The following is a 23,442-nucleotide window of genomic DNA, read 5'->3' on the forward strand; positions in this document are numbered from 1 at the left end:
TCCTTGCCTTAATTTCCCTGGGGAGGTGTATTTCCTACCAGTCACATGCTGCAGAGTCCTTACACGTGTTTAATTGACTGAGCAAGGAAGCCGACCCATATGCTCCGTGCAGAGCTTTGTCTCTCAGTCCTACCTACCCAGGAGGCTGTAAAAAGCTTCCTAGAAGCCCTCTCATAAAATCAATTGTGGAAGTGTGTGCTCAGGGAATTTACAAAGCACACTATTTACTCAGCTCCTCTTGAGCCCGCCTGTGTTTAGCCACCTTCCCATTTGGAGGCACAATAACGCGATGACAACCCGATAACAATCCTCTGATAAGGTGCTATATCATCGGGACATAAAACTGCTATGCTGCAACATACAAATGGGCCCCGCTCCAGCCAGTAACGATGCAAGATATTTCAATGGAGGTGTAAAGCTGCCTTGTAATGCACCTGTGGTAATTGCAGGGGGCTCCCTACCCTGGGAGCCGTTTTCTCCTGACCGCAGCTGGCGATCAGCATATGCCTGGAGCAGGAGGTTTGATGGTCCTTTTATCCCAGAGAGTGCATCTGCTGCTGCTGCTGTCCTGTTCCATCTAAATGGCTAATAAAATAAAAAAATGATAGCAAGCTGTTTGCTTCAATAATATCCCCTGGTATCCATCAGGCTGGAGGGGCACCACAGCCCATTGAGTGCGGGGAAGGGAAGCACCGACGGAAGAAAATGAGCTTCCCAGCAACTTCAAAATGGAGAGGGGAAGTTTCGGTGGGAGTCTTGGGTCATTAGCTCTGTGCCAAGCAGGAGAGGGCTGGTGGCAAGGAGAAGGGGAGAGAGGTTAATAAACAGGAAGGTGTGCAGGTCGCCACACACGGAGCTGTTCTAGAAACAGGTGAGAGCCATTGACCCAGGGAGGGATATGTAGGGAACAGCAATGGTGATGGAAACCTCATGTATGGAGGCAGTGCCCAGCAACAAGAGCCTGGGCTACAGTTTGGTGTCCTCATTTGCAACCCCTGTAAAGAGGCCAAGACCTGAGCTACAGAGGGCTGCAGCTCATCAGTTCCCCAAGAGTTCCTCCAGAGCTGTGAGGTACTTGCAAAAGCCTTCTCTAAGGATGCGGCTCCTGGGACTCTGAGGAGCCATTTACTCACAGCCCTTAGAGCACGTGTCCTCTTGCTTGGGACCCCCCCATGCAAACCTGCACTGCATCTGCTGAACCTCAGACGTGGCAGACATCCCTCAAGAGCCTCAGCTGCCTTCTCACTGCCTTCTCTTTTCAACACAGGCATGAATGTACTGGAGAGTTCCCCCTATGAGCCCTTCGTCAGAGGCTTCGATTACGTCCGGCTGGCATCCATCACCGCAGGTAGGTGGTGGGGGGAAGATGCCTTTGCACTGCTGGGTTCAAAAGGGGGGAACTGGCTGTGGGATCAAATGCTGTGGACAAGGCAATCCCACAATCCCATTGCTGAGATCTTGCAGTCATTTTCCCGAGGAGCTGCTTCTCATTCTTGTGCTAAACTGTTGGTAGAAGGGCAGGTCCTAGGAAGAAGCACTGGAGATTTTCTTCACGTGGCTTTTTCCATTCTGGGCTGGGATTGAGGGGCATAGGAAGGTCTCTCCCCATCAGCCATCACAGATGGGCTGATTCTCCATAGCAAGTAAATAACCTGTGCCAGAGAATCACAGAATGGTTTGGATTGGAAGGGACCTTTACAGGTCATGTTGTCCAATCCTCTGCAGCAAGCAGGGACCTCTTCAACCAAAGCAGGCTTCTCAGAGCCCCGTCCAAGCTGACCTTGAATGTTTCCAAGGATGGGGCATCCACCACACAGACATCCTGCCAAGCAGGGGTGCTTGGTTATGGTTAGATATGAGAATGTACTTCCAATTGGTCACAGGGCCACACTCTGCGGGCAAAAAGGTCAATAACCCAACCTTCAGGTCGACCCCAGCCACAGCCTTTAACCCTGTGCTCTGAAGGCAACCTCAGGACTCAGATCTATGTTCTGCTCTGCAACATGCAATCCACTTAATAATGTAAGCAGAGCTGCCTGACACCTTTTAACCCCCTCGGGGGCATGAACCCCTGGCTCAGCAGTTAAAAGGTCAGTGCAGTAGCTGCTAAGCCATCCATCACCAACATCACAGCTGCCACCACAACCAGTGTTTACTTACACACCACAGCCATGGGGAAGCTTTCCTGAGGGTGATTTTTGATACTAAACCATCCCATCTGGGAGCAGGTGATGTAGTCCTCGTGTGTCTCTGGCAGCTGGGCCAGAACAGTGGTGCTGCTGCAGCTCCTCCCAAACATGCCCCTGCCTCTGGCTGGCATCCACTGCTGGAGTGCACCCAAGCAAGTAAAGAGCAGCAGGTCCCTGCAGCTGATGGATGCCTGCAGTCCACACAATGGTGAGGCACTTGTTAGGTGAAAATGTCCAGGAGCAAATGAACCCATCCGCCCTCAACAATATGAGCAGCAAGGAGAAGGGGGCTGCTCCCTGACCTCACATCTTCTTATCGACTCCACTTGACTGATTTGAGCATGGGAAGTGAAGTGTGCACAAAGCTGTTTGCTGGGTCATGGCCACCTTTGCTACAGCTTTTCCCTTTTCACTAAAGCCCCACAGGGCTCTTCAGAGCACGGTGAGTTCTAGGGATGGGGATTTTCATGCCCAGTTAAGGCATTGTCAGGCTTTTAAAGCAGACTGAAACCCACTGGGCAGCAAAGCAAATGGGCTTAGGGCAGCAGGAGAACGTACCAGAGGACTCAGCATCTGTCTAGGGGCATGAAGTATCTTGGCTTAACCTTTTTGGTTTATTCCCTATGTATTATTTAATTGTATTATAAACTGGGAGATGGCAGATCAAGATGGAAGGAAGGGAGATTTAGCCTGGAGATTAGGAAGAAATTCTTTGCAGGGAGGGTGGTGAGACACTGGGACAGGTTACCCAGGGAGGTTGTGGATGCCCCCTCCCTGGAGGTGTTCAGAGGAGCAGTGGAATAGGTGCCTGGTGGGGAAAAAGGCTCAAGTTGCACCATGGGAGGTTTAGGTTGGACATGAGGAACAATTGCTTCCCTTAAAGGGTTGTCAAGCCCTGGACCAGGCTGTGCAGGGCAGTGGTGGAGTCCCCATCCCTGGAGGGGTTTCAAAGCCATGGAGATTTGGTGCTGAGGGATGTGGTTTAGGGGTGACCTGGCAGTGCTGGGTTAAAGTTTGGACTCAATGACCTTAAAGATCTTTTCCAAGCAAAACCATTGTGTGGTTGTGTGATAACATCAGTGAGAAGGAAGGCTGGCAGCCAGTTCTGGGGTGCTCAGAGAGGCTGCCCGTGTCTAAACATTTGCCAGCAGGGACTGGCTGGTTTTATCCTGGCCAAAGACAGGGCTTGACTCTGCACTGGAAATTTATCACCCTGGGGATTTTTCCTCTATGAAAAAATCCTTCTCTGCTGGGGAGAAAGTCCTTCTAGTGTGCCTCAGGTCATGAGTTTAATTCAGAGAGGTGAAAAATGGCTTCAGATTCATTTTCTCCCTCACGCTTGGAGAATCCTCATCATATCTCTCTGATAAGATAGAGCCTAATGTCTCCACTGACTCCTGCTAGGAGCTCTGTAGCATTTCCCTGCTGCATGAAACATCCTCATCCATCTTTGGATGAACCCTAGAACCAGTGTTCCACAAATACCTTTCCCCCTCACCTGTCCCCAACACGTGCAGAGGAGGCCTTTGGCACATCAACTCGAGAGACCCTTGTGTGCCTACCAAGGGCAGTGCATTTCTCATCCATCACCACAGCTTTTGCCTTCTTTTCTTGATTGTCCTCCTTGCTGTAAGCTTTCATTCCTGCCTTCCTGCAGCACAGCCCTGCTCTCCCACCCTGGCTGCTCATGGAATGACCCTGTTAAGGGTGTGAGGAGAGACCCACACTCACAGGCAGGCAGCTTCGAGGTCTCAGGGGCATCAGGTCGGATGGTAGCTCTGATCTTCATCCTGTGAAGGCACTGTTTCTGCTCAGGACATACCATACTGGGCAGAACTGGGCTGGGTAGGGCATGTCAGAGGTGCCTTGAGACCCAGACAGCTCCTGTTTGGCTGGGCAGGTTCTGGGATGAACGTAGCAAAGCTGCTGTCAAAGCCAGACTTGACTCTCCAGAAAGCAGAGAAAATTCATTGCATTGGGTAGAGAGCGAGGTGCAAGGATGAGTGCTGATCACCCGTCCTTGTGCCTGACCTTGAGCAATGTTTTGGACAAGGAAGGTCCGTCAGGAGAGATCTCATCATGCTGGTGGATCCAGCTATGGTCCTAAGTGGATCCATTTTCTGATGACTGCTGTCTTCCTTGGCCTGGGGTTGGTTTGTTCAGGTTGGTAAAGTGTTCTGAGATGCCCTGGGTAGAGGAAACTTCACTAAATGTAGGAGCTTGGTGGAGCTTGGTGGAGCAGGCTCTGGGGTGTGAAGCTTGCTGGGTGGCTATGCCTTCTCTTGGGAAAGGCAAGCAGGGAGAGGAGATTTGGTCCTGCCAGGACACAGAGAGATGTGGGCTTCACCCTGCACGCTGCCCTGGGTCTCACTGTAGCAGCCATGGATGGGAGCAGGGTGAGGAGGACAGCCTGGGCGTGGGGCGGTTCAGCCGGCGCAGGGCCCCATCACCACCTCCCTCCATCCCCCAGGGGCTGAGAACGAGGTGACACAGGTGAACCGCTGCCTGGACGCCGCCAAGGCCTGCAACGTGGACGAGATGTGCCAGCGGCTGCGCACCGAGTACGTCTCCTTCTGCATCCGGCGCCTGGCGCGCGCCGACGGCTGCAACCGCTCCAAGTGCCACAAGGCCCTGCGCAAGTTCTTCGACCGCGTGCCGCCCGAGTACACCCACGAGCTGCTCTTCTGCCCCTGCGACGACACCGCCTGCGCCGAGCGCCGCCGCCAGACCATCGTCCCCGCCTGCTCCTACGAGTCCAAGGAGAAGCCCAACTGCCTGGCGCCGCTGGACGCCTGCCGCGAGAACTACGTCTGCAGGTAGCCTGCGCCCGGCCCGCTGGGCGGCCAGGAGGATGGGCACAGCCTGGGCACAGCTCAGTGGCCAGGCGCGGGGCGCGCACCCGGGGGCACCCATCCCACCACCACCCACTGACACAGGCTGTGGCCTGAGGGGCTCCTTTGCATGTCGACTCTTGGTGTCCAGGCTTGGCCAAGCCTGGGCTTCATCCAGCAGGGACAGCTCAGCGGCCAGAAGCAGTGTGCTCACGCAGGGGCACCCATCCCACCACCACCCACTGACACAGGCTGTGGCCTGAGGGGCTCCTTTGCACGTCCCACTCTTGGTGTGCAGGCTTGGCCAAGCCTGGGCTTCATCCAGCAGGGAGAGCTCAGTGGCCAGGCACAGGGCGCTCACCCAGAGGCACCCATCCCACCACCACCCACTGACACAGGCTGTGGCCTGAGGGGCTCCTTTGCATGTCGACTCTTGGTGTCCAGGCTTGGCCAAGCCTGGGCTTCATCCAGCAGGGACAGCTCAGCGGCCAGAAGCAGTGTGCTCACGCAGGGGCACCCATCCCACCACCACCCACTGACACAGGCTGTGGCCTGAGGGGCTCCTTTGCACGTCCCACTCTTGGTGTGCAGGCTTGGCCAAGCCTGGGCTTCATCCAGCAGGGAGAGCTCAGTGGCCAGGCACAGGGCGCTCACCCAGAGGCACCCATCCCACCACCACCCACTGACACAGGCTGTGGCCTGAGGGGCTCCTTTGCATGCCACAGAATCACAGGAACATTCAGGTTGGAAAAGAGCCTCAGGATCACCAAGTCCAACCATTAACCTTACCCTACAAGGTTCATCCCTAAACCATAGCCCCAAGCACCACATCCAAATGACCTTTCATAGAATCATAGAATCAATAAGGTTGGAAGAGACCTCATCAAGATCATCAAGTCCAACCTGTCACCCAGCACCTCATGACTACGAAACCATGGCACCAAGTGCCATGTCCAATCCCCTCTCGAACACCTCCAGGGATGGGGACTCTGCCACCTCCCTGGGCAATCCATTCCAAAGCCTGACCATACCCTCATCCCTCTGCACCCCATGGATGGAGGAGAACAAGGGAGCCACGCATCCAGAGCTGACTCTGCAGGATGCAAAGCCCCTGAGCCACACCAGCTCTTGCTCAGGTTTCCCCTGGCTGCCCAGGCAACCTGAAATGGAGGGGTGCTGGCCTCTCCCTAGCAAGACAAGAGGGCACAGCGGGGAAGAAGAGAATCAAAGGGGCGAGAGCTGCTTCCCAGGAGGCTGGAAGCTGTTTCCTGGAAGCAGCACAGCTGTTCATTATCTGGTTCTTTGGTCTCTGGATATATCACAGAGAGGATCCTCTGGAGAGGCGGCGGGAGCAAGGGGTTGATGTGTGACCCGGTCAGAGCTAGCCGTGCAGAAACCGGGAGAAGAGGCAGTAACAAATCATAGCAGTCCAAAGAAATGGAGTAAAATACTCCAGGGCTGCCCCTGCCTGTGCTGCTTTGTCCTCCTGCAGCTTCTCCACAGCTGTAACCCCTTGAATTTCCCAGCCAGAGGTGAGGGCTCTGCTGACATGAGTAACACAAACCCCTCAGTGCCTTCCTCCCTTAAATCATGCAGGAAAAAAACAGTTTGTCTGGCCATGGTTTAGGAGAAATGTGGCTATGGGGCAAGCATGGAAACAAAGAGGAAGGAAGAAGACTGGGGGAGAGAAATGGGCAGAAAATCTCAAGTCAGAGTGCTGACACTGACCAGCAGCAGCAACACAACGTCTGGAAGATCCAAGCAGCCTGGGAGAAGCAACATGCTCAGCTTTCCTGAGACTGCCCTGGCAGAGCCAGCAGCTGAGGTTCACAGTTCAGACACTGCAGGCTGTCGTCTAAAGGGCTGAAACAGAGACATGGATGAACTGCTCTCAAGTGGCAGCAGTGCTAGTGCTTGCTTGGGTTTCCTAAGCACCTCAGATGCCCTGTGAGAGGCTTCCTTGTCCTGCCACTGCACTCTCTGCCAAAACACCCTCCCCATCTTTCCTGTAGCCCACTTTTACTACTAGAAGTGTGCTATAAGGTCTCCCCAGAGCCTTCTCTTCCCCAGGCTGAGCAACCCCAACTCTCAGCATGTCCTCACAGGAGAGGTGCTCCAGCTGTCTGACCACGGTTGGACTCCATGATCTTAGAGGTCTTTTCCAACCCAAACTATTCTATAATTCTATCATCATCTTCATGGCCGCCTCCTGACCCACCCAGGTGGGTCCATATCTTCCTTAACCTTGTGGCCCCAGAGCTTTTTGCCCTGGATATCTGTGCTAACATGTCCCCTTCTGTGCTCTCCCCTGCCCAGGTCACGCTATGCCGAGTTCCAGTTCAACTGCCAGCCCTCCCCGCAGGCTGTCAGCGGCTGCCGCAGGGACAGCTACGCTGCCTGTCTGCTGGCCTACACAGGCATCATAGGTAAGGCCACAGGCTGTGTCCTCCAGCTGCTATCCTCCACTTTCTGGCTGGGAAACAGCTCCTCTGGGTGGGAAATAGCTCCTCTGACTCTGCGAGGGGGAAAGCTGGGGCTGATCCCGGGGAGATGCTGGGCTTGGCTCTGCAGCGACTAGAGCAGAAGTCCAAGCCACGAGCATGGGGTAACATCAGGCTAGCTGCAGGGGAAGGAGAAACCAAGCACCACGAGGAGCTGCATGATCCTAGCTTCTCTCTCAGGTGGAACAATGTGGTCTGTTCTGGGGCATCTGGTCCTGAGTGATAGGACAAAGGGCAACGGCGTGACACTAAACCAGAGACTTGGATTGGATGTTAGGAACAAGTCCTTCACCATGAGGGTGCTGGAACACTGCAACAGGCTGCCCAGGAAGGTAGCTGAGGCCCCATCCCTGGAGATATTCAAAGTCAGGCTCAACAGGGCTCTGAGCAGCCTGATCTCGTGGAGGATGTCCCTGCTGACTGCAGGGGGGTTGGGCTAGATGACCTCTGGGGGTCCCTTCCAGCCCAAACCATTCTGTGATTCTATCAGAGGTTCCTTGGTGCTACCACCAGTGATGCCACTGGAAGTCACCATCCACTGTCACCTGGCTGTCTCCAGAGGATGTCACCCTGGATTTTCAGATGCTGCAGAAGCCCAGCTGGCTCTTGTTAGCACAAGCACACTCAGAGTCCAAAGAGAATCATCAATGGCTGTTGGACTTGGCCCACCCTGATCAGTAGGACAGACTGGCAGTTTTTTGGGTCAAGATTTCATTCTGGCTTATTCCTTCCATTGCCTCTGACCATTCTGGAGACTGAGTTTGGCTTTTCCAATGCAGTCACGTACAGAGTTGGAATGTTCTTGGAGAACCTGAGTTCCAAACCTCTCCTCTCCAAACCTCTCCTGTCTGAATCTCTCCTCTCTGAACCTCTCTTTTCCTCTCCAAACCTCTCCTCTCCAAATCTCTCCTGTCTGAACCTCTCCTCTCCAAACTTCTTCCTCTCCAAACCTCTCCTGTCTGAATCTCTCCTCTCTGAACCTCTCTTTCCCTCTCCAAACCTCTCCTGTCCAAATCTCTGCTCTCCAAACCTCTCCTCTCCAAACCTCTCCTGTCTGAACCTCTCCTCTCCGAACCTCTCCTTTCCCCTCTCCCCTCTCTGAACCTCTCCCCCGTCCTGAATCTCTCTCCTCTCCCCTCTCCCTTCCCTGGCAGCAAAACAGTCCCATGCCACCAGCACTGGAAGGGTTTTCTTGTGCTGCCGTCAAGGAGGGGCTCAGCTGAGCTGTCAGCAGCCCAGCAGAGCAGCAAGGAGGGAGATCCTGGTCCCTTCCTGAGGCACCAGCCTGCTGGTAACACTTCTTGCTTCCCGGCAGGCAGCCCCATCACTCCCAACTACATTGACAACTCCACGTCCAGCATCGCTCCCTGGTGCACCTGCAACGCCAGCGGCAACCGGCAGGAGGAGTGTGAGAGCTTCCTGCGCCTCTTCACCGACAACCTCTGCCTCCGTAAGTGTCACCGCTGCACAGCGCCCCCCGCAGGCTGGGGAGGCCTCTTGCGAAGGTAGCCTGCTCCTCGACAGGCTATGGGTGCCCAGCTCCCTGCTCTTTCAGCAAAGGAGCTCTGGAGCCCCTCGGGCGTGTGTCTGGGTGGTGCAGGCAGGGGAGGCTGGAGCAGGGCTGTGTGTGCCTTGGGAACGTTGCCCTCAACACACTTCTCTCCATCTCTTCCCCACCCCAAGAAAATGCCATCCTGGCCTTTGGCAATGGGACCTACCTGAATGCAGCTGTGGCCCCATCCATCCCCCCCACCACACAGATGTACAAGCAGGAGCGAAACGCCAACAGAGCCGTGGCGACCCTCAGAGAGAACATCTTTGAGCACCTCCAGCCCACCAAGGTAGGAGAGGGCTGACCTGGTCCTGAGAGATGCTTGCCTGTGTCTTTATCTCCTCCATGCCCTTCTCACCTCAACTCCCTCTTCCATCTGTGTCTTTTCAGCTACGAGCAGACATCCAACCTCCCCTCCACCTTCTGGAGTTCCTGACTCACCCTCTTCTTCATGCCCTCACATATTCTTCCCCAACATCAAGCACAGGGCTGAATCTGCTCTCCTGCCTTTGGCCACCTTCTCTTTTCTTTCATGGGTGCTGCAGTGATGTGGTTTATGGAGAAGTATTGGGAAACCCGTGGGGTGTTCAGCAGTGTAGAAGGGGAGGCAGGAGCATTGGTTTGGCTCCTCACTCTCCTGGAGCAGCTGCATGGCTTCAGCCAAACATTTCAGCTGCCTGGAGCACAGGTTCTCCATTGTTAGATGAGGATCCTGCAGGTCATAACATAGAGGCCTGACTGAATTCCCGAGGCTTCCTGGCTCAGATCAGCAATAGTGTGGCCAGCAGGACCAGGGCAGGGATTGTCCCTCTGCACTCAGCCTGGTGAGGCTGCATGGCCAACACAGTTTTCAGCCCCTCACTTCAAGAAGGACACTGAGGGGCTGGAGCATGTCCTCCACCCAGGGAACATCTCCAGCTGAAGAGGCCACCAGGTCAAGACTCTGGCCAGCAGTGTTTCCATAGGCTGCATGGATCTCCACTGAGCAGAGCAGGCATCCAGGCACCCACCTCCCACAAAGACCTCTCCAAGCAGTGCTCAGGCCTGTGAGCTGCACACCCAGTGCTGTGCCCACAGGGTGGCCCTGCTGTGTGCCGCCAGCTGCCTTCACCACCATCTCCAACAGAGCTGAGAGAGCTCTAGTCTAGGTGGGGTGTTGAGCCCAGCCCTGCCTCCCTCTGCACACTCACACATGGGAAGGCTGCACAGCCCCAGAAGGTTCCTCAGAGGGACCAAGGTGGGGGACAGCTACACCACTCACCCCCTGCTGCCTCCTTTCTCTTGCAGGTGGCTGGAGAGGAGAGGCTCCTGCGGGGCTCCACTCGGCTGTCATCAGGGACCTCCAGCCCAGCAGCTCCCTCCTGCTGGGCAGCCTCCTCGCTGCAGATGTGGCTGCTCCCCTCTCTTGCTGTGCTGAGCCTCTTTGTGATGTGAGGCAGGGTGGGCACACACCAGGCAGAGACTCTCTTTGTGTTGGTTTCTTCACAAAACAAGCAGAGCAGAAACTGTTCTGGGGAGGAGGGAGGGGATGGAAGGAGAGGTGAGGTTGGGGACATCCCTTCCTCCTCCTCCCTCTGCCAGTTGATTTGATTTTATACAACCAGCATCATCAACAACCACCTCATTCCTGGTCCTGGCCACCTTTCCACCTCACAGCTTGGTTGTTGCTTCTCCAGCTCTCTGTGGACAGGGTCAGAGCCATGGACAATTCCCTTGGAAAAGGTGAAGGAGAAAGTTGAGCCAAGAAATGAGAGCTGCAGAGGAAATGATTTTTCCTGCCCCAGCCAAGAGGGGAAACTCTTTGGAAAGATCAGCTCTCAGGAGCTTTCCTGAAGCCCTGACTCATGTTGTGGAACTCTTGACAGGACATTCCAAGTGATGTGGAGTTCAGACTCTCTCCAGGGCTGCTCAGGACCTGAAGAGCAGCCCACCTGGTTCAGAGTGAGGCAGCCAGAGCGGCAGTGGGAAGCTGGCTGCCTTTGTTCACCAGGAAGGATCCAGCAGCCCCTCTGGGGTGGACTGAGCAGCCATGCTGCAAACTGGCTGGCAGGGGTTATCCCCCCCTTGAAACCATGGCCAGCATGCAACCAGTTGGAAACTGCCAGCTGTCACCTGCCCCCCCAAGTCCTCCCTTTAGAGGCACGTGTGCCATGTGCTGGTGGTGCTCAGGCAGAGCCCCCTGTGTGCTGTTCTCCTTGTGGTTGGCTTTCTTGGTGCCCCAGCCCTGGCATCCCTCTTCACTGGTCCTGTAAAATCCTTGGGGCAGGTATTTGTTGTCTCATCCAACCAACCAGAGGCCAACAGTGTCCCACTCCAAGCTGCCCTTTGTCCATGAGGGGTGGAGGTGTGAGCCTGGGGGCAGGACCCGATGTGGACCCAGCACGACCCCTCCTCATGTGCCCCCTGTGTGCCCAGCAGTCTGGCAGGGGGCTTCAGGCAGGGGGTTTCATCAGATTTCCTAGGAAGAGACAGGATAGAAAAGGTTTGCTAGATACCACCTTGGGGACAGAAATACCCAGCCAGTTGGTGGGAAGACAAGTCCTGGATGGTGGCCTGGCTTTGCCACGGTTGCCTCCTTGAGGAGCTGGCTCAGGCAGGCACCTGTGCCCAGGGCAGCATGTGAAGGGCACTGCTGTCTGCTCAGGTCTGGCAGTGGCTGGTGGAGAGGCTCAGTCTGCTCCTCTGGAAGGCAGGTGTGTGACCTTGGGCTACCTGAGCATTTGGTGGCTTCCCTCAAGGAGGGGAGCTGAGGACTCTCTGTGCCTTCTTGGGGGGCTGAAGCCTTTGCTAGATCAAGCCAAGCAAGGTGATGGTAAGGGAGCAGGAGAAGGTTTCCCAGCATAAATGCTTACCCAGGATGACCACCACAGGAGGCATGGAGCAGCTCCTGATTCTCCCTCAAGTTTTAGGTCCAGGCTTGGCAGCAGCTCATGTATTGCTTGGTTTGTGCTCCTCCAGGGACCCTGTTGTCTCCTCAGTAGCTGGGTCCCCAGAAAGGCTTGGCAGCAGCTGGCACAGCAAAGTCCATCTCCTTGTGTTCCCATTCCCTGCTGAACACCTCCATGGCTTACTGCTTCAGGTTTAGTGGAGAGACTGCAGCAGCTCTCTTGGGCTTTGGTCCAACACGAAACCTCTCCTGTTTTCAGCTGGACTCCTGTCCACACGGGTCAGGCCTGCAAGTGTCAGCTGCTTTGCAGGAGTACCCAGTCCTGCAGCTCCTCCTGGCTCTGCTCCTGTGTCTCTTACAACTCCCTGGTGGTGCTGGTGAGAGGCCACTCTCCTGTTTCCTGCTCTTATGGCCAGCCAGCAGAGAGAGGCTTTCTCGAGGTGGTCAGCATGATTGCCAGTCCCACGTCAGCTCTCCCTTAGAGCAGGGGTGCTCTGAGCAATAGATGCAAAGACTTGTAGGCTAGAGGGGGTGGAGAAGACCTGCAGAGGTTACCCAGCCCGTTATCCAGAGCAGGACCAATGCTCCATTTGCACTTTCTGGTGGATTTCTCTCAAATGGGTTTTGACAAGTTCAGCGAGAGCCAGCCCCATCATCTCCCCTGGGTTTATATCTTGCATTAAAGACTCCTGAGGGGGTTGTCTCTAAGCATCACAGGCCAATGAGACCCTCAGTTCCTGTTGTGCTATCTCCTCAAGCCCTTAGTTGTGGAAGGATGGCAGCCCAACAGCTGGGAGTGCCCCGAGGCTGTGGAAGGGGATGGCCAACTCCCCTGGATCCTTGTCACAGAGGCACTGCATGAGAAGCTCAAAACCCATGGCCAAGGTTGGCCAAGGTCCCTGCAGAAACCTCAGCGAGCTGGTGTGCATGGGTGTCTGCTGGAGGGGTTCCCTCCTCACACCCTTGGCTGAGGGGCCTCAAAAGCATCTACAGAGTTGGAACTGCAGGTCTGAAAACACACTCCTGGCCCTCAGCCTTTGTCCTGTGCTGTGAATCTGGATCCAGCCTCCTCCAAACACTGTCTCAGGCCAGGTCCTCCTCTGCCATGGGTTCCCCATGAGCTGGGCATGCTTCAAACTGAAGCAAGTGTGGCACAGAGCAAGGGGGCTGGGATGGGCTGTGTCCCCCCCCAGAACTCAGAGCAGCAGCAATCCCCAAACCTGCATGACTTTTGCCTGATCACTTCACCCTTTTGGCCAAGGTTTCATGGCAAACCTCCCTCCAAGCCTGCTCACAGATCAAGCTTTGCCAACAGCAAAGGATGGCTTTGAGTCCTTTTGGAGAAGGCAAACCCAGTTACATCCCTCCCCAGCCACCACCAGCACCCAGGGGGGGGAGTGGCCAACTTCTTTTGCCTTGTGAAGAGTCAGGAATTCCTCTGGATGGGATTTGACCTTTGTGGAGCTCTGTGAAGTGATCTTCATTTTACAGCCTCTTGACTCACTACTGCAACTGCAAGCAGCTGCTTGCAAAGGCAAAGGACTGAGCAAGCCAAGGGAGAGCATTTTTTAAGGAGATACTCCATACCTGAAGGACTTTCATAAGCACAAAGAAGAGTCAGGGGAGGCAAAAATCCCCCCAAAGACACCAGGAAAACACCAGCCAAACTCCCTGTAGCCACTGAACTCTTTTTTATCCTGGCAGCTCAGCACTGTTCCCAGTGGTTTGGAGTCCTGAAGGCCCAGGAACTGCTGTGTCTGTGCAAACACCACCTGGCTGTCAAGGCAGGAGTGTGAGCAGGGTGGGAGATGCTGCAGCGTGGAGCTGGTGCCAGAGCAATAAGCTGGTGGGCAGCAGGGGGAGGTGAGAGCTGCTCGCAGGCAGGGGAGGAGGGCTGGTGCCTGCCTGTGCTGCTGGGGTGTAACCTGTGCTTCTCTCTTCTGTACATTCAATAGTCAAACATATCCATGAATAAAGCACACATGCATTTTCCTGACCCTCCTGCTCCTGTCTGATGCCAGGCTGCTCATGCCCACATGGCCAGGCTGGTGCTGCGCTCCCTGGCCCTGTGCTGTAAGGGCAGCTGGAAGAATTGGGCTCTGAGGATGCTGAAGGGCCTGGAGCATCTCTGTGAAATGGGCTCTGAGGATGCTGAGGGGCCTGGAGCATCTCTGTGAAATGGGCTCTGAGGATGCTGAGAGGTCCTGGAGCATCTCTGTGAAATGGGCTCTGAGGATGCTGAAGGGCCTGGAGCATCTCTGTGAAATGGGCTCTGAGGATGCTGAGAGGTCCTGGAGCATCTCTGTGAAATGGGCTCTGAGGATGCTGAGAGGTCCTGGAGCATCTCTGTGAAATGGGCTCTGAGGATGCTGAGGGGCCTGGAGCATCTCTGTGAAATGGGCTCTGAGGATGCTGAGAGGTCCTGGAGCATCTCTGTGAAATGGGCTCTGAGGATGCTGAGGGGTCCTGGAGCATCTCTGTGAAATGGGCTCTGAGGATGCTGAGAGGTCCTGGAGCATCTCTGTGAAATGGGCTCTGAGGATGCTGAGGGGTCCTGGAGCATCTCTGTGAAATGGGCTCTGAGGATGCTGAGAGGTCCTGGAGCATCTCTGTGAAATGGGCTCTGAGGATGCTGAGGGGTCTGGAGCATCTCTGTGAAATGGGCTCTGAGGATGCTGAGAGGTCCTGGAGCATCTCTGTGAAATGGGCTCTGAGGATGCTGAGGGGTCCTGGAGCATCTCTGTGAAATGGGCTCTGAGGATGCTGAGAGGTCCTGGAGCATCTCTGTGAAATGGGCTCTGAGGATGCTGAGAGGTCCTGGAGCATCTCTGTGAAATGGGCTCTGAGGATGCTGAGAGGTCCTGGAGCATCTCTGTGAAATGGGCTCTGAGGATGCTGAGGGGCCTGGAGCATCTCTGTGAAATGGGCTCTGAGGATGCTGAGGGGCCTGGAGCATCTCTGTGAAATGGGCTCTGAGGATGCTGAGAGGTCCTGGAGCATCTCTGTGAAATGGGCTCTGAGGATGCTGAGGGGCCTGGAGCATCTCTGTGAAATGGGCTCTGAGGATGCTGAAGGGCCTGGAGCACCTCTGTGAAATGGGCTCTGAGGATGCTGAGGGGTCCTGGAGCATCTCTGTGAAATGGGCTCTGAGGATGCTGAAGGGCCTGGAGCACCTCTGTGAAATGGGCTCTGAGGATGCTGAGGGGGTCTGGAGCAAAGGCTGAGAGCCCTGGGGCTGTTGAGCCTGGAGAAGAGCAGCCCCAGAGGGGATCTGAGCAATGCTCAGCAAGAGCTGAAGGGCAGACTGGATGGAGCCAGAGTCCTCTCGGTGCCCAGTGACAGCACAAGGGGCAGTGGGCACAAACTGGAACCCAGGAGGTTCCATCTGAACAGGAACAAAAACTTTGCTGTGAGGCTGCTGGAGCAGACCTGTGCCAGTCTCTCACCACCCTCCTGGGGAAGAACTTCTTCCTGACATCCAATCTGAATCTCCCCATTTCTGGTTTTGCTCCATTCCCCCCATTCCTATCACCCCCTGGCACCTTAAAAAGTCCCTCCCCAGCTTTCTTGTAGCCCTCTTCAGACACTGGAAGGCCACAATTAGGTCTCCTTGGAGCCTTCTCCAGACTGAACAGCCCCAACTCCTTCAGTCTGTCCTCACAGCAGAGCAGCTCCAGCCCTCTGCTCCTCCTCCTGGCCCTTCTCTGGACACCTTCCAGCACCTCCAGATCCTTCCTGTAATAGAGGCTGCTGGGTACCCTAGATGGGGGGGATGAAATTAGTAGGGGTGGCTGCTGCTGCACCCTCCCTGTGGGCACAGTGGGAAGGGAGATGAGGAGGAGGGAGGGTGCTGGTTGATGCCAGCTGAGGAGACTTCTATATATGCCATGAACATCTGTGAGTTATTTTTGGCATCTTGAGGAGAGAAAAAAGGAAGAGCTCACAGAGAAATTCATTAGAGGCAAATTGAATGTTTTCTTGCCAGCTCTGGGTGGGAAAGATTTTCTAGAAAACAAATGGCTAAAACCTCCCAAAATCTACATAAAAATGCCAACAGAAATTCAAGTCAGTTCCTAAACACAAAGGGAGTTCAGGGCTGCACCCAGGAATGCTGCCCTTTTCTTCCTGAAAATCACAGTTGTCTTCATGCCTGTGCTGAGCAGCTGAGGATGCAGAGGGGGACAAAGACTGCTGGGTCCTGTTCTGGGCTCCCCAGTGCAAGAGAGACAGGAAAGTGCTGGAGAGAGTCCAGCAGAGGCTACAGAGGTGCTGAGGGGCCTGGAGCATCTCTGTGAAGAGCTAAGGCTGAGAGCCCTGGGGCTGCTGAGCCTGGAGAAGAGCAGCCCCAGAGGGGATCTGATGAAAGGAGGAGGGGCAAAAGGATGAGGCCAGACTCTTATCACTGATGCCCAGGGACAGGACAAGGGGCAATGGGCACACACTGGAACCCAGGAGGTTCCATCTGAACAGGAGGAGAAACTTTCTTTGCTGTGAGGGTGACAGAGCCCTGGAGCAGGCTGCCCAGAGAGGTGGTGGAGTCTCCTTCTCTAGAGAGATTGCAAACCCACCTGGATGTTGTGGTCCTGCGCAAGCTGCTGTGGGTGCCCTGCTTGAGCAGGGGTTTGGGCTGGGTGATCTCCAAAGGCCTCTTCCAACCCCTGGGGTTAGTCTAGACTTGGGAGCCTCATCAAAGCAGTTTCCTTCCCCCTCATGGCTGGGCTGTTTCATCAGCTGGAGTTTTTTGGCCACAAAGACAATTTCCTGTTTAAGTCCCAGCTGGTTGGACCTGCAACCTGCTGTGGAACTGTTGTAGGTTTGATCTATTTTCCATGTTTCCTTTGCAGGTGGCCACTCACCCAAGCTCAGCACCCCGGTGTGTGGGCATGGGGAAAGTCATCAGAGCCCCACAAGGGCCAGATAGGCACTGGGTGCCAGTGGGCACCTGGCAGTGCACCTGAGGACTGCAGACAGGACAGAAGGTGCTGCTTTGATTGACAGGGTGAAGCAGGGGACCCTTGCTCTGGGTCACAGCAGCTGGCTTCAGGCAAGCCTGGAATTCTCCCTATTCAGGGTGAAAAGAGGGCTGGAGGGGGCTTTGTCTGACCCTCACTTCTGTCACAGATCCAGGTCTGAGTATGGCTGGGGAGCCATTGGCTGTGCCCACAACAGAACTGAGCCTCACTCCCTTCTCTGGCCAGGGACATCAGCCTGGGACACCTCTGAAGCAAGAGCAGATGAAATGATTGGGGCTGCAGACACACTTTGGGGTGTCACTGATCCTCTGCAATGGGGAACAGTGGGAGCTCAGCCCACCTCCAACTGCTGGTGCACCACCAGAGCAGCCCACAAACTCATCAGCAGGTCCCATCAGTCACCACATTAAAGTATCCTCCCTTCTACTTACCTCATGCCTCTGAGAATGCCTCTGGAGTTTTCATTTTGTCACTCAATCCCCTGCTTTGCTGCTGCTTGGTTAGTCCAGAAACCAACAGCCCCCCTCCCTCCCAAGGAGAAACACAAACACAAACATGATTTCTCTGCCAGCTGTGGAGCTCTGGCTCGTTTGGACACCTCTCTTTCCTCTGCTCTTCCCATGAATGAGGGAGGAAAAAACCTCAAGTGTTTATGCTTCCCCCACACCAGCAGGAGATTTCACCACCAACACATCCAAGAGCTGCCCCAAAGCCCAGCTTTTTCCTGGGGAAGGAGAAACATCAGCCAGTCCTACCCAAAGCCAAGGCTCTCTGCAGCTGGGGCTTTCCAGTGGTTGAGTCAAACTGGTTGCTTTGGGAAGGGACTCAAAATTCTTCTCCCCCTTTGACAGGATATTTAGGGCTTGTGGAAGGAAGGTCTGTGGGGCAAACACCTCTGGTTCCTTACCCAACTGTGTTCACAGGGAGAGGAGAGGCTCAGAGAGGAGAGGGGAGAAGAGAGGTTCAGAGAGGAGAGGTTCAGAGAGGAGAGGAGAGGTTCAGAGAGGAGAGGAGAGGAGAGGTTCAGAGAGGAGAGGTTCAGAGAGGAGAGGAGAGGTTCAGAGAGGAGAGGAGAGGAGAGGAGAGGAGAGGAGAGGTTCAGAGAGGAGAGGAGAGGTTCAGAGAGGAGAGGAGAGGAGAGGTTCGGTTCAGAGAGGTTCAGAGAGGAGAGGAGAGGTTCAGAGAGGAGAGGAGAGGAGAGGTTCAGAGAGGAGAGGAGAGGTTCAGAGAGGAGAGGAGAGGTTCAGAGAGGAGAGGTTCAGAGAGGTTCAGAGAGGAGAGGAGAGGTTCAGAGAGGAGAGGAGAGGTTCAGAGAGGAGAGGTTCGGAGAGGAGAGGTTCGGAGAGGAGAGGAGAGGTTCAGAGAGGAGAGGTTCAGAGAGGAGAGGAGAGGTTCAGAGAGGAGAGGAGAGGAGAGGTTCAGAGAGGAGAGGTTCAGAGAGGAGAGGTTCGGAGAGGAGAGGTTCAGAGAGGAGAGGAGAGGAGAGGTTCAGAGAGGAGAGGAGAGGTTCAGAGAGGAGAGGTTCAGAGAAGAGAGGTTCAGAGAGGAGAGGTTCAGAGAGGAGAGGAGAGGAGAGGTTCAGAGAGGAGAGGAGAGGAGAGGAGAGAACAGGTTCAGAGAGGAGAGGAGAGGTTCAGAGAGGAGAGGAGAGGTTCAGAGAGGAGAGGTTCAGAGAAGAGAGGTTCAGAGAGGAGAGGTTCAGAGAGGAGAGGAGAGGTTCAGAGAGGAGAGGAGAGGAGAGGTTCAGAGAGGAGAGGAGAGGAGAGGTTCAGAGAGGAGAGGTTCAGAGAGGAGAGGAGAGGAGAAGAGAGGTTCAGAGGGGAGAGGAGAGGTTCAGAGAGGAGAGGAGAGGAGAGGTTCAGAGAGGAGAGGTTCAGAGAGGTTCAGAGAGGAGAGGAGAGGTTCAGAGAGGAGAGGAGAGGTTCAGAGAGGAGAGGTTCGGAGAGGAGAGGTTCGGAGAGGAGAGGAGAGGTTCAGAGAGGAGAGGTTCAGAGAGGAGAGGTTCAGAGAGGAGAGGAGAGGTTCAGAGAGGAGAGGAGAGGAGAGGTTCAGAGAGGAGAGGTTCAGAGAGGAGAGGTTCAGAGAGGAGAGGAGAGGTTCAGAGAGGAGAGGAGAGGAGAGGTTCAGAGAGGAGAGGTTCAGAGAGGAGAGGTTCGGAGAGGAGAGGTTCAGAGAGGAGAGGAGAGGAGAGGTTCAGAGAGGAGAGGTTCAGAGAAGAGAGGTTCAGAGAGGAGAGGTTCAGAGAGGAGAGGAGAGGAGAGGTTCAGAGAGGAGAGGAGAGGAGAGGAGAGAACAGGTTCAGAGAGGAGAGGAGAGGTTCAGAGAGGAGAGGAGAGGTTCAGAGAGGAGAGGTTCAGAGAAGAGAGGTTCAGAGAGGAGAGGTTCAGAGAGGAGAGGAGAGGTTCAGAGAGGAGAGGTTCAGAGAGGAGAGGTTCAGAGAGGAGAGGAGAGGTTCAGAGAGGAGAGGAGAGGAGAAGAGAGGTTCAGAGGGGAGAGGAGAGGTTCAGAGAGGAGAGGTTCAGAGAGGAGAGGTTCAGAGAGGAGATGTTCAGAGAGGAGAGGAGAGGTTCAGAGAGGTTCAGAGAGGTTCGGAGAGGAGAGGTTCAGAGAGGTTCGGAGAGGTTCGGAGAGGTTCGGAGAGGTTCGGAGAGGAGAATTAACCAGGTTGGAAAAGACCTTTGAGATCATCAAGTCCAACCTATCACCCAACTCAAAATTCTCCCCCCTTTGACAGGCTGTTTAGGACTTGTGGAAAGAAGGGCTGCGTGGCAAACACCTCTGGCTCCTCACCCAGCTGTGTTCACAGGTGATACAGCCAAGAGCATCCTCCTGGCCAGACGCAGAGCCTTGGCAAACCTCCGTCTTCCCTTCCCCTCCTTCCTTTTTGCTACAGCACAAAACAGGGGAAAAAAAAACCCATCAGAGCAGGGATGAAATACAGCCCCATACCTCTGCATTTTATCCTGCTGTCCAAAACGAGCCTCAACAAGCTTCCAAACCACCCCCTCCCTTGCCCACTTCATTTCAAGGCCGGGCACACCACGCTGTGCTTGCAGCGCGCTGCTCCGCTCAGCTCGGCAGCAATTTCTGTGCGCCGGGCAGCGGCCGCCAAGCTTAATGCCACGGGAAGAGGCAGCACAATGGGCTGAGGAGACGGTGGTGACTGAAACCTTCATGGCTCATAAATGCCAGGTTCAGCTCCGCTTCGTCCCAGCAGTGCTTAATTTCAGAGCTGAAGAGTGACATAAAAATAAATGGAGAACAACGGATTGCGCGGCGGCAGGGAGCTGCCGCTGGGGCAGGGAGCGCTGCACGCAGCCTTCCGAGGGCTGGGAGAGGAGAGGTCACCTCTGCCTCTGCTCTCCTAGCTTTGGGGAGCACCTGGAACGCCAGCTGGCAGCCAGGATGTGAGAAGGCTGCAGAAATCGGTGGCGAGGCTCTCAGGACGGTGCAGTCCGCAGGGGTGTCAGATTCCTGCCTTGTGCACCAGAGGAAGGAGTGGGTGAGGGGGAGAAGGAGCAGGGAGAGCAAGGAAGGGAAGAGGCTGGGAGCTTCTGTTTCTGTATGGCTTATTTAAACCATGAGGGTGGAAGCCCTGAGCTTTGGGGCTAACACAGTGGCCCAACCAAAGCAAGATCATCGAGGACTCGTGACCCCAGCACAGAGGAGGCTGGAGCTGATGAAAACCCTCTTCAACCCTCAGCCTGGCACGGAGGATGAGTCCCTTTCTTTCTACAATGAAGTCTTGGACACGACTTTAGGATGCTCCTCCCTTCCACCAGCCTTCAGAGGCAGCTGTGGAGATGATCAGGGACAAGAGGGAGGGTGAAGTGCCTGGGAGACTGCAAGGCAGCATGGACACAGAAGCCATCCCTGTGCTTTGCTGGAGGACACAACCCCTTTTACTCCTTCCAAATGCAGCACCTGGCTCAGGGTGGACACAGCCTGCTCAGGGAAACACAGAGAACCCCAGTGAGGTGGGAGTTGGAAGGAACTCCTGGGGGTCATCTAGTCCAAGCCCCCAGCTAAAGCAGGGGCACCCACAACAGGCTGCCTGGGACCACAATGGCCAGGGGGGGTTGGAATTTCTCTAGAACAGGAGACTCCACAACCTCTCTGGGCAGCCTGCTCCAGGGCTCTGTCACTCTCACAGCAAAGAAGTTTCTCCTCCTGTTCAGATGGAACTTCCTGGGTCCCAGTTTGTGCCCATTGCTCCTTGTCCTGTCACTGGGCACCCCTGAAAAGAGTCAGACCTACCCCCTTGACTCTGCTCTTGAGCTCTTGCTGAGCACTGATCAGCTCCTCTCTGGGGCTGCTCCTGTCCAGGCTCAACAGCCCCAGGGCTCTCAGCCTTTCCTCCTCACAGAGATGCTCCAGGTCCCACGGCATCTTTGTAAGACTCTCTCCAGCAGTTCTCTGTCTCTCTTGAACTGGGAAGCCCAGAACTGGACCCAGTACTCCAGACATGATCTCACAACCACCTTGAGATCAACCACCAGCATGGCAGAAACTCCTCCTTAGCCCAGCCAGGAGTTTTCAAAAACACCTTGAGCTGTGGTGGGGGTTGGTCTCTTCTCCCAGGCAACCAGCACCAGAACAAGAGGACACAGTCTCAAGCTGTGCCAGGGGAGGTTTAGGCTGGATGTTAGGAAGAAGTTCTTCATAGAAAGAGAGATTGGCCATTGGGATGTGCTGCCCATGGAGGTGGTGGAGTCACCATCACTGGAGGTGTTTAGGAGGAGACTTGATGGGGTGCTTGGTGCCATGGGTTAGTTGATTAGATGGTGTTGGGTGACAGGTTGGACTTGATCTCAAAGGTCTCTTCCAACCTGGTCTGTCCTGTTCCATTCCATTCCATTCCATTCCATTCCATTCCATTCCATTCCATTCCATTCCATTCCATTCCATTCCATTCCATTCCACTCTCTACTATCCTACTCTATTCTATTCTCTCTCCTCTCTCCTCTCCTCTCCTCTCCTCTCCTCTCCTCTCCTCTCCTCTCCTCTCCTCTCCTCTCCTCTCCTCTCCTCTCCTCTCCTCTCCTCTCCTCTCCTCTCCTCTCCTCTCCTCTCCTCTCCTCTCCTCTCCTCTCCTCTCCTCTCTCTCCTCCCCTCCCCCTCCCCTCCCCTCTCCATATTCTATTCCTTTGTTCTATTTTGAGAAAAGGAAGAGAAAATAAAGAACAAACCAAAGCCCAACAAGCAAAAACCCAACCCCACCCCCCCCCCCCAACCACCCCAACCCAAGCCCACCCCAGCCAGCCCAGTGGGAGAAGGAAAGGTTAACCAGATCATCTACGGTTTATTTCAGAGGAAAGGTTTGCATTATTTACTTGTGTTTATATACATGTACTTCACATTGGTATTTAAAATGCACAGAGCTCCCAAGAACGTCCTCCTTCCTGCTTTGAATGAGCTGCTATTGTACAATACAAAAGAAGTCTCCCAAGCCCTGCAGTCCTGAAGGCCTGTGGGTGCCACCCACAGCCCCTTCCCCCTCCCCTTCCCCTCCGTCCCCCCCTCCCCCAGCAATGAAATAGTTTACAATACTGGCTCCTATTTACAGAGGAATGCAGGGAATGCTAAATTATACATATTAACAAACTAAGCTCAGGTCTGAACACAGGTAAGGAGAGGAAAATAATTACAGGACAAAGAACAACTGCAACAACAATAACAACACCACCACCAACAGAAAAAGAGAGAGAAAGAATACAGAGCAGAATGGATTCAAGGGTCTCAGAGAACATTTATTGTGCACGAATTTCAGAGCACTGGAGAACTCTGGCCTTGTTCTCTTTTTGCTTTCCTTTTTCTTCTCTTAAGACAGAAAACCCAAACAACCTCTAATGGACTGACATTGGCCACACTCCTCCACAGTTCTGGTGGGGTTGGGGGTGGGGGTGGTGGTGTGTAACCTTCTGGTAGAGGTTGGTGGAGTCAAGGATCAGTGCAGAGGAAATGCCTGAAGACCTCCAGCAGCTGGAAGATGAACAGAACCTGCCTGTGCAGCGTTAGAAACTGAACACACAACCTGCCCTGCCCTGTCCTGCCCTGCTGCAGAAGCATGAACCCCAGCACATACACACCACCATGGCATTCCTGGTGTGGAGAACTCCTCTCATTGAAGCAGCTGTTGACAGAAGCAGCATGAATTTGGCTCAAATTGCCAACCCCACGTTCAGAAAGGAGGCACAGACACCACCCCCACCCTCCCTTCCCTTTGCTCCTGCATCCCCCCCCACACCTGTCCCAGGGGCACCTTTCCATGCTCAGCTCCATCTCCCAACCTGCTCTTGCAGTTTAGCTCAGGAGGCTCCCAAAACCCAACCCTCCCTCCCCCTTCCCCTGTGGTATGCCCAAATGAGGATGAAAGCTGGAAAAGGAGAGAGCCCCACAGCTTCCTGCGAGGGGTAAAAGGTGCTCCTGGCACCGAGGGTGCTGCAGGCAAGTCCCTGTTTGTAGGGAACAGGGTTTGCCAGGGGCAGACATGCAGCTGATGCTCTGCC

General features: G+C 54.8%; 1 protein-coding gene across 1 annotated transcript in view; it reads left to right on the forward strand.

The window, feature by feature from the left end:
- GFRA4 (GDNF family receptor alpha 4) overlaps positions 1–13,940 on the forward strand; it is a 73,151-nt gene extending 59,211 nt beyond the window's left edge. Inside the window, exons 3-8 of the mRNA XM_068149434.1 lie at positions 1,268–1,348; positions 4,660–5,005; positions 7,337–7,446; positions 8,837–8,971; positions 9,205–9,362; positions 10,361–13,940. Coding sequence (XP_068005535.1) covers positions 1,268–1,348; positions 4,660–5,005; positions 7,337–7,446; positions 8,837–8,971; positions 9,205–9,362; positions 10,361–10,507 — 977 coding nt within the window. The 3' untranslated portion in view covers positions 10,508–13,940. The remainder of the gene's footprint in view (positions 1–1,267; positions 1,349–4,659; positions 5,006–7,336; positions 7,447–8,836; positions 8,972–9,204; positions 9,363–10,360) is intronic.
- Positions 13,941–23,442: the final 9,502 nt, after the last annotated feature.

Source organism: Melanerpes formicivorus, unplaced genomic scaffold (genome assembly GCF_026170545.1).
Source record: "Melanerpes formicivorus ecotype bairdi unplaced genomic scaffold, bMelFor1.0.p_v2 SCAF_18, whole genome shotgun sequence".
Lineage (NCBI taxonomy): Eukaryota > Metazoa > Chordata > Aves > Piciformes > Picidae > Melanerpes > Melanerpes formicivorus.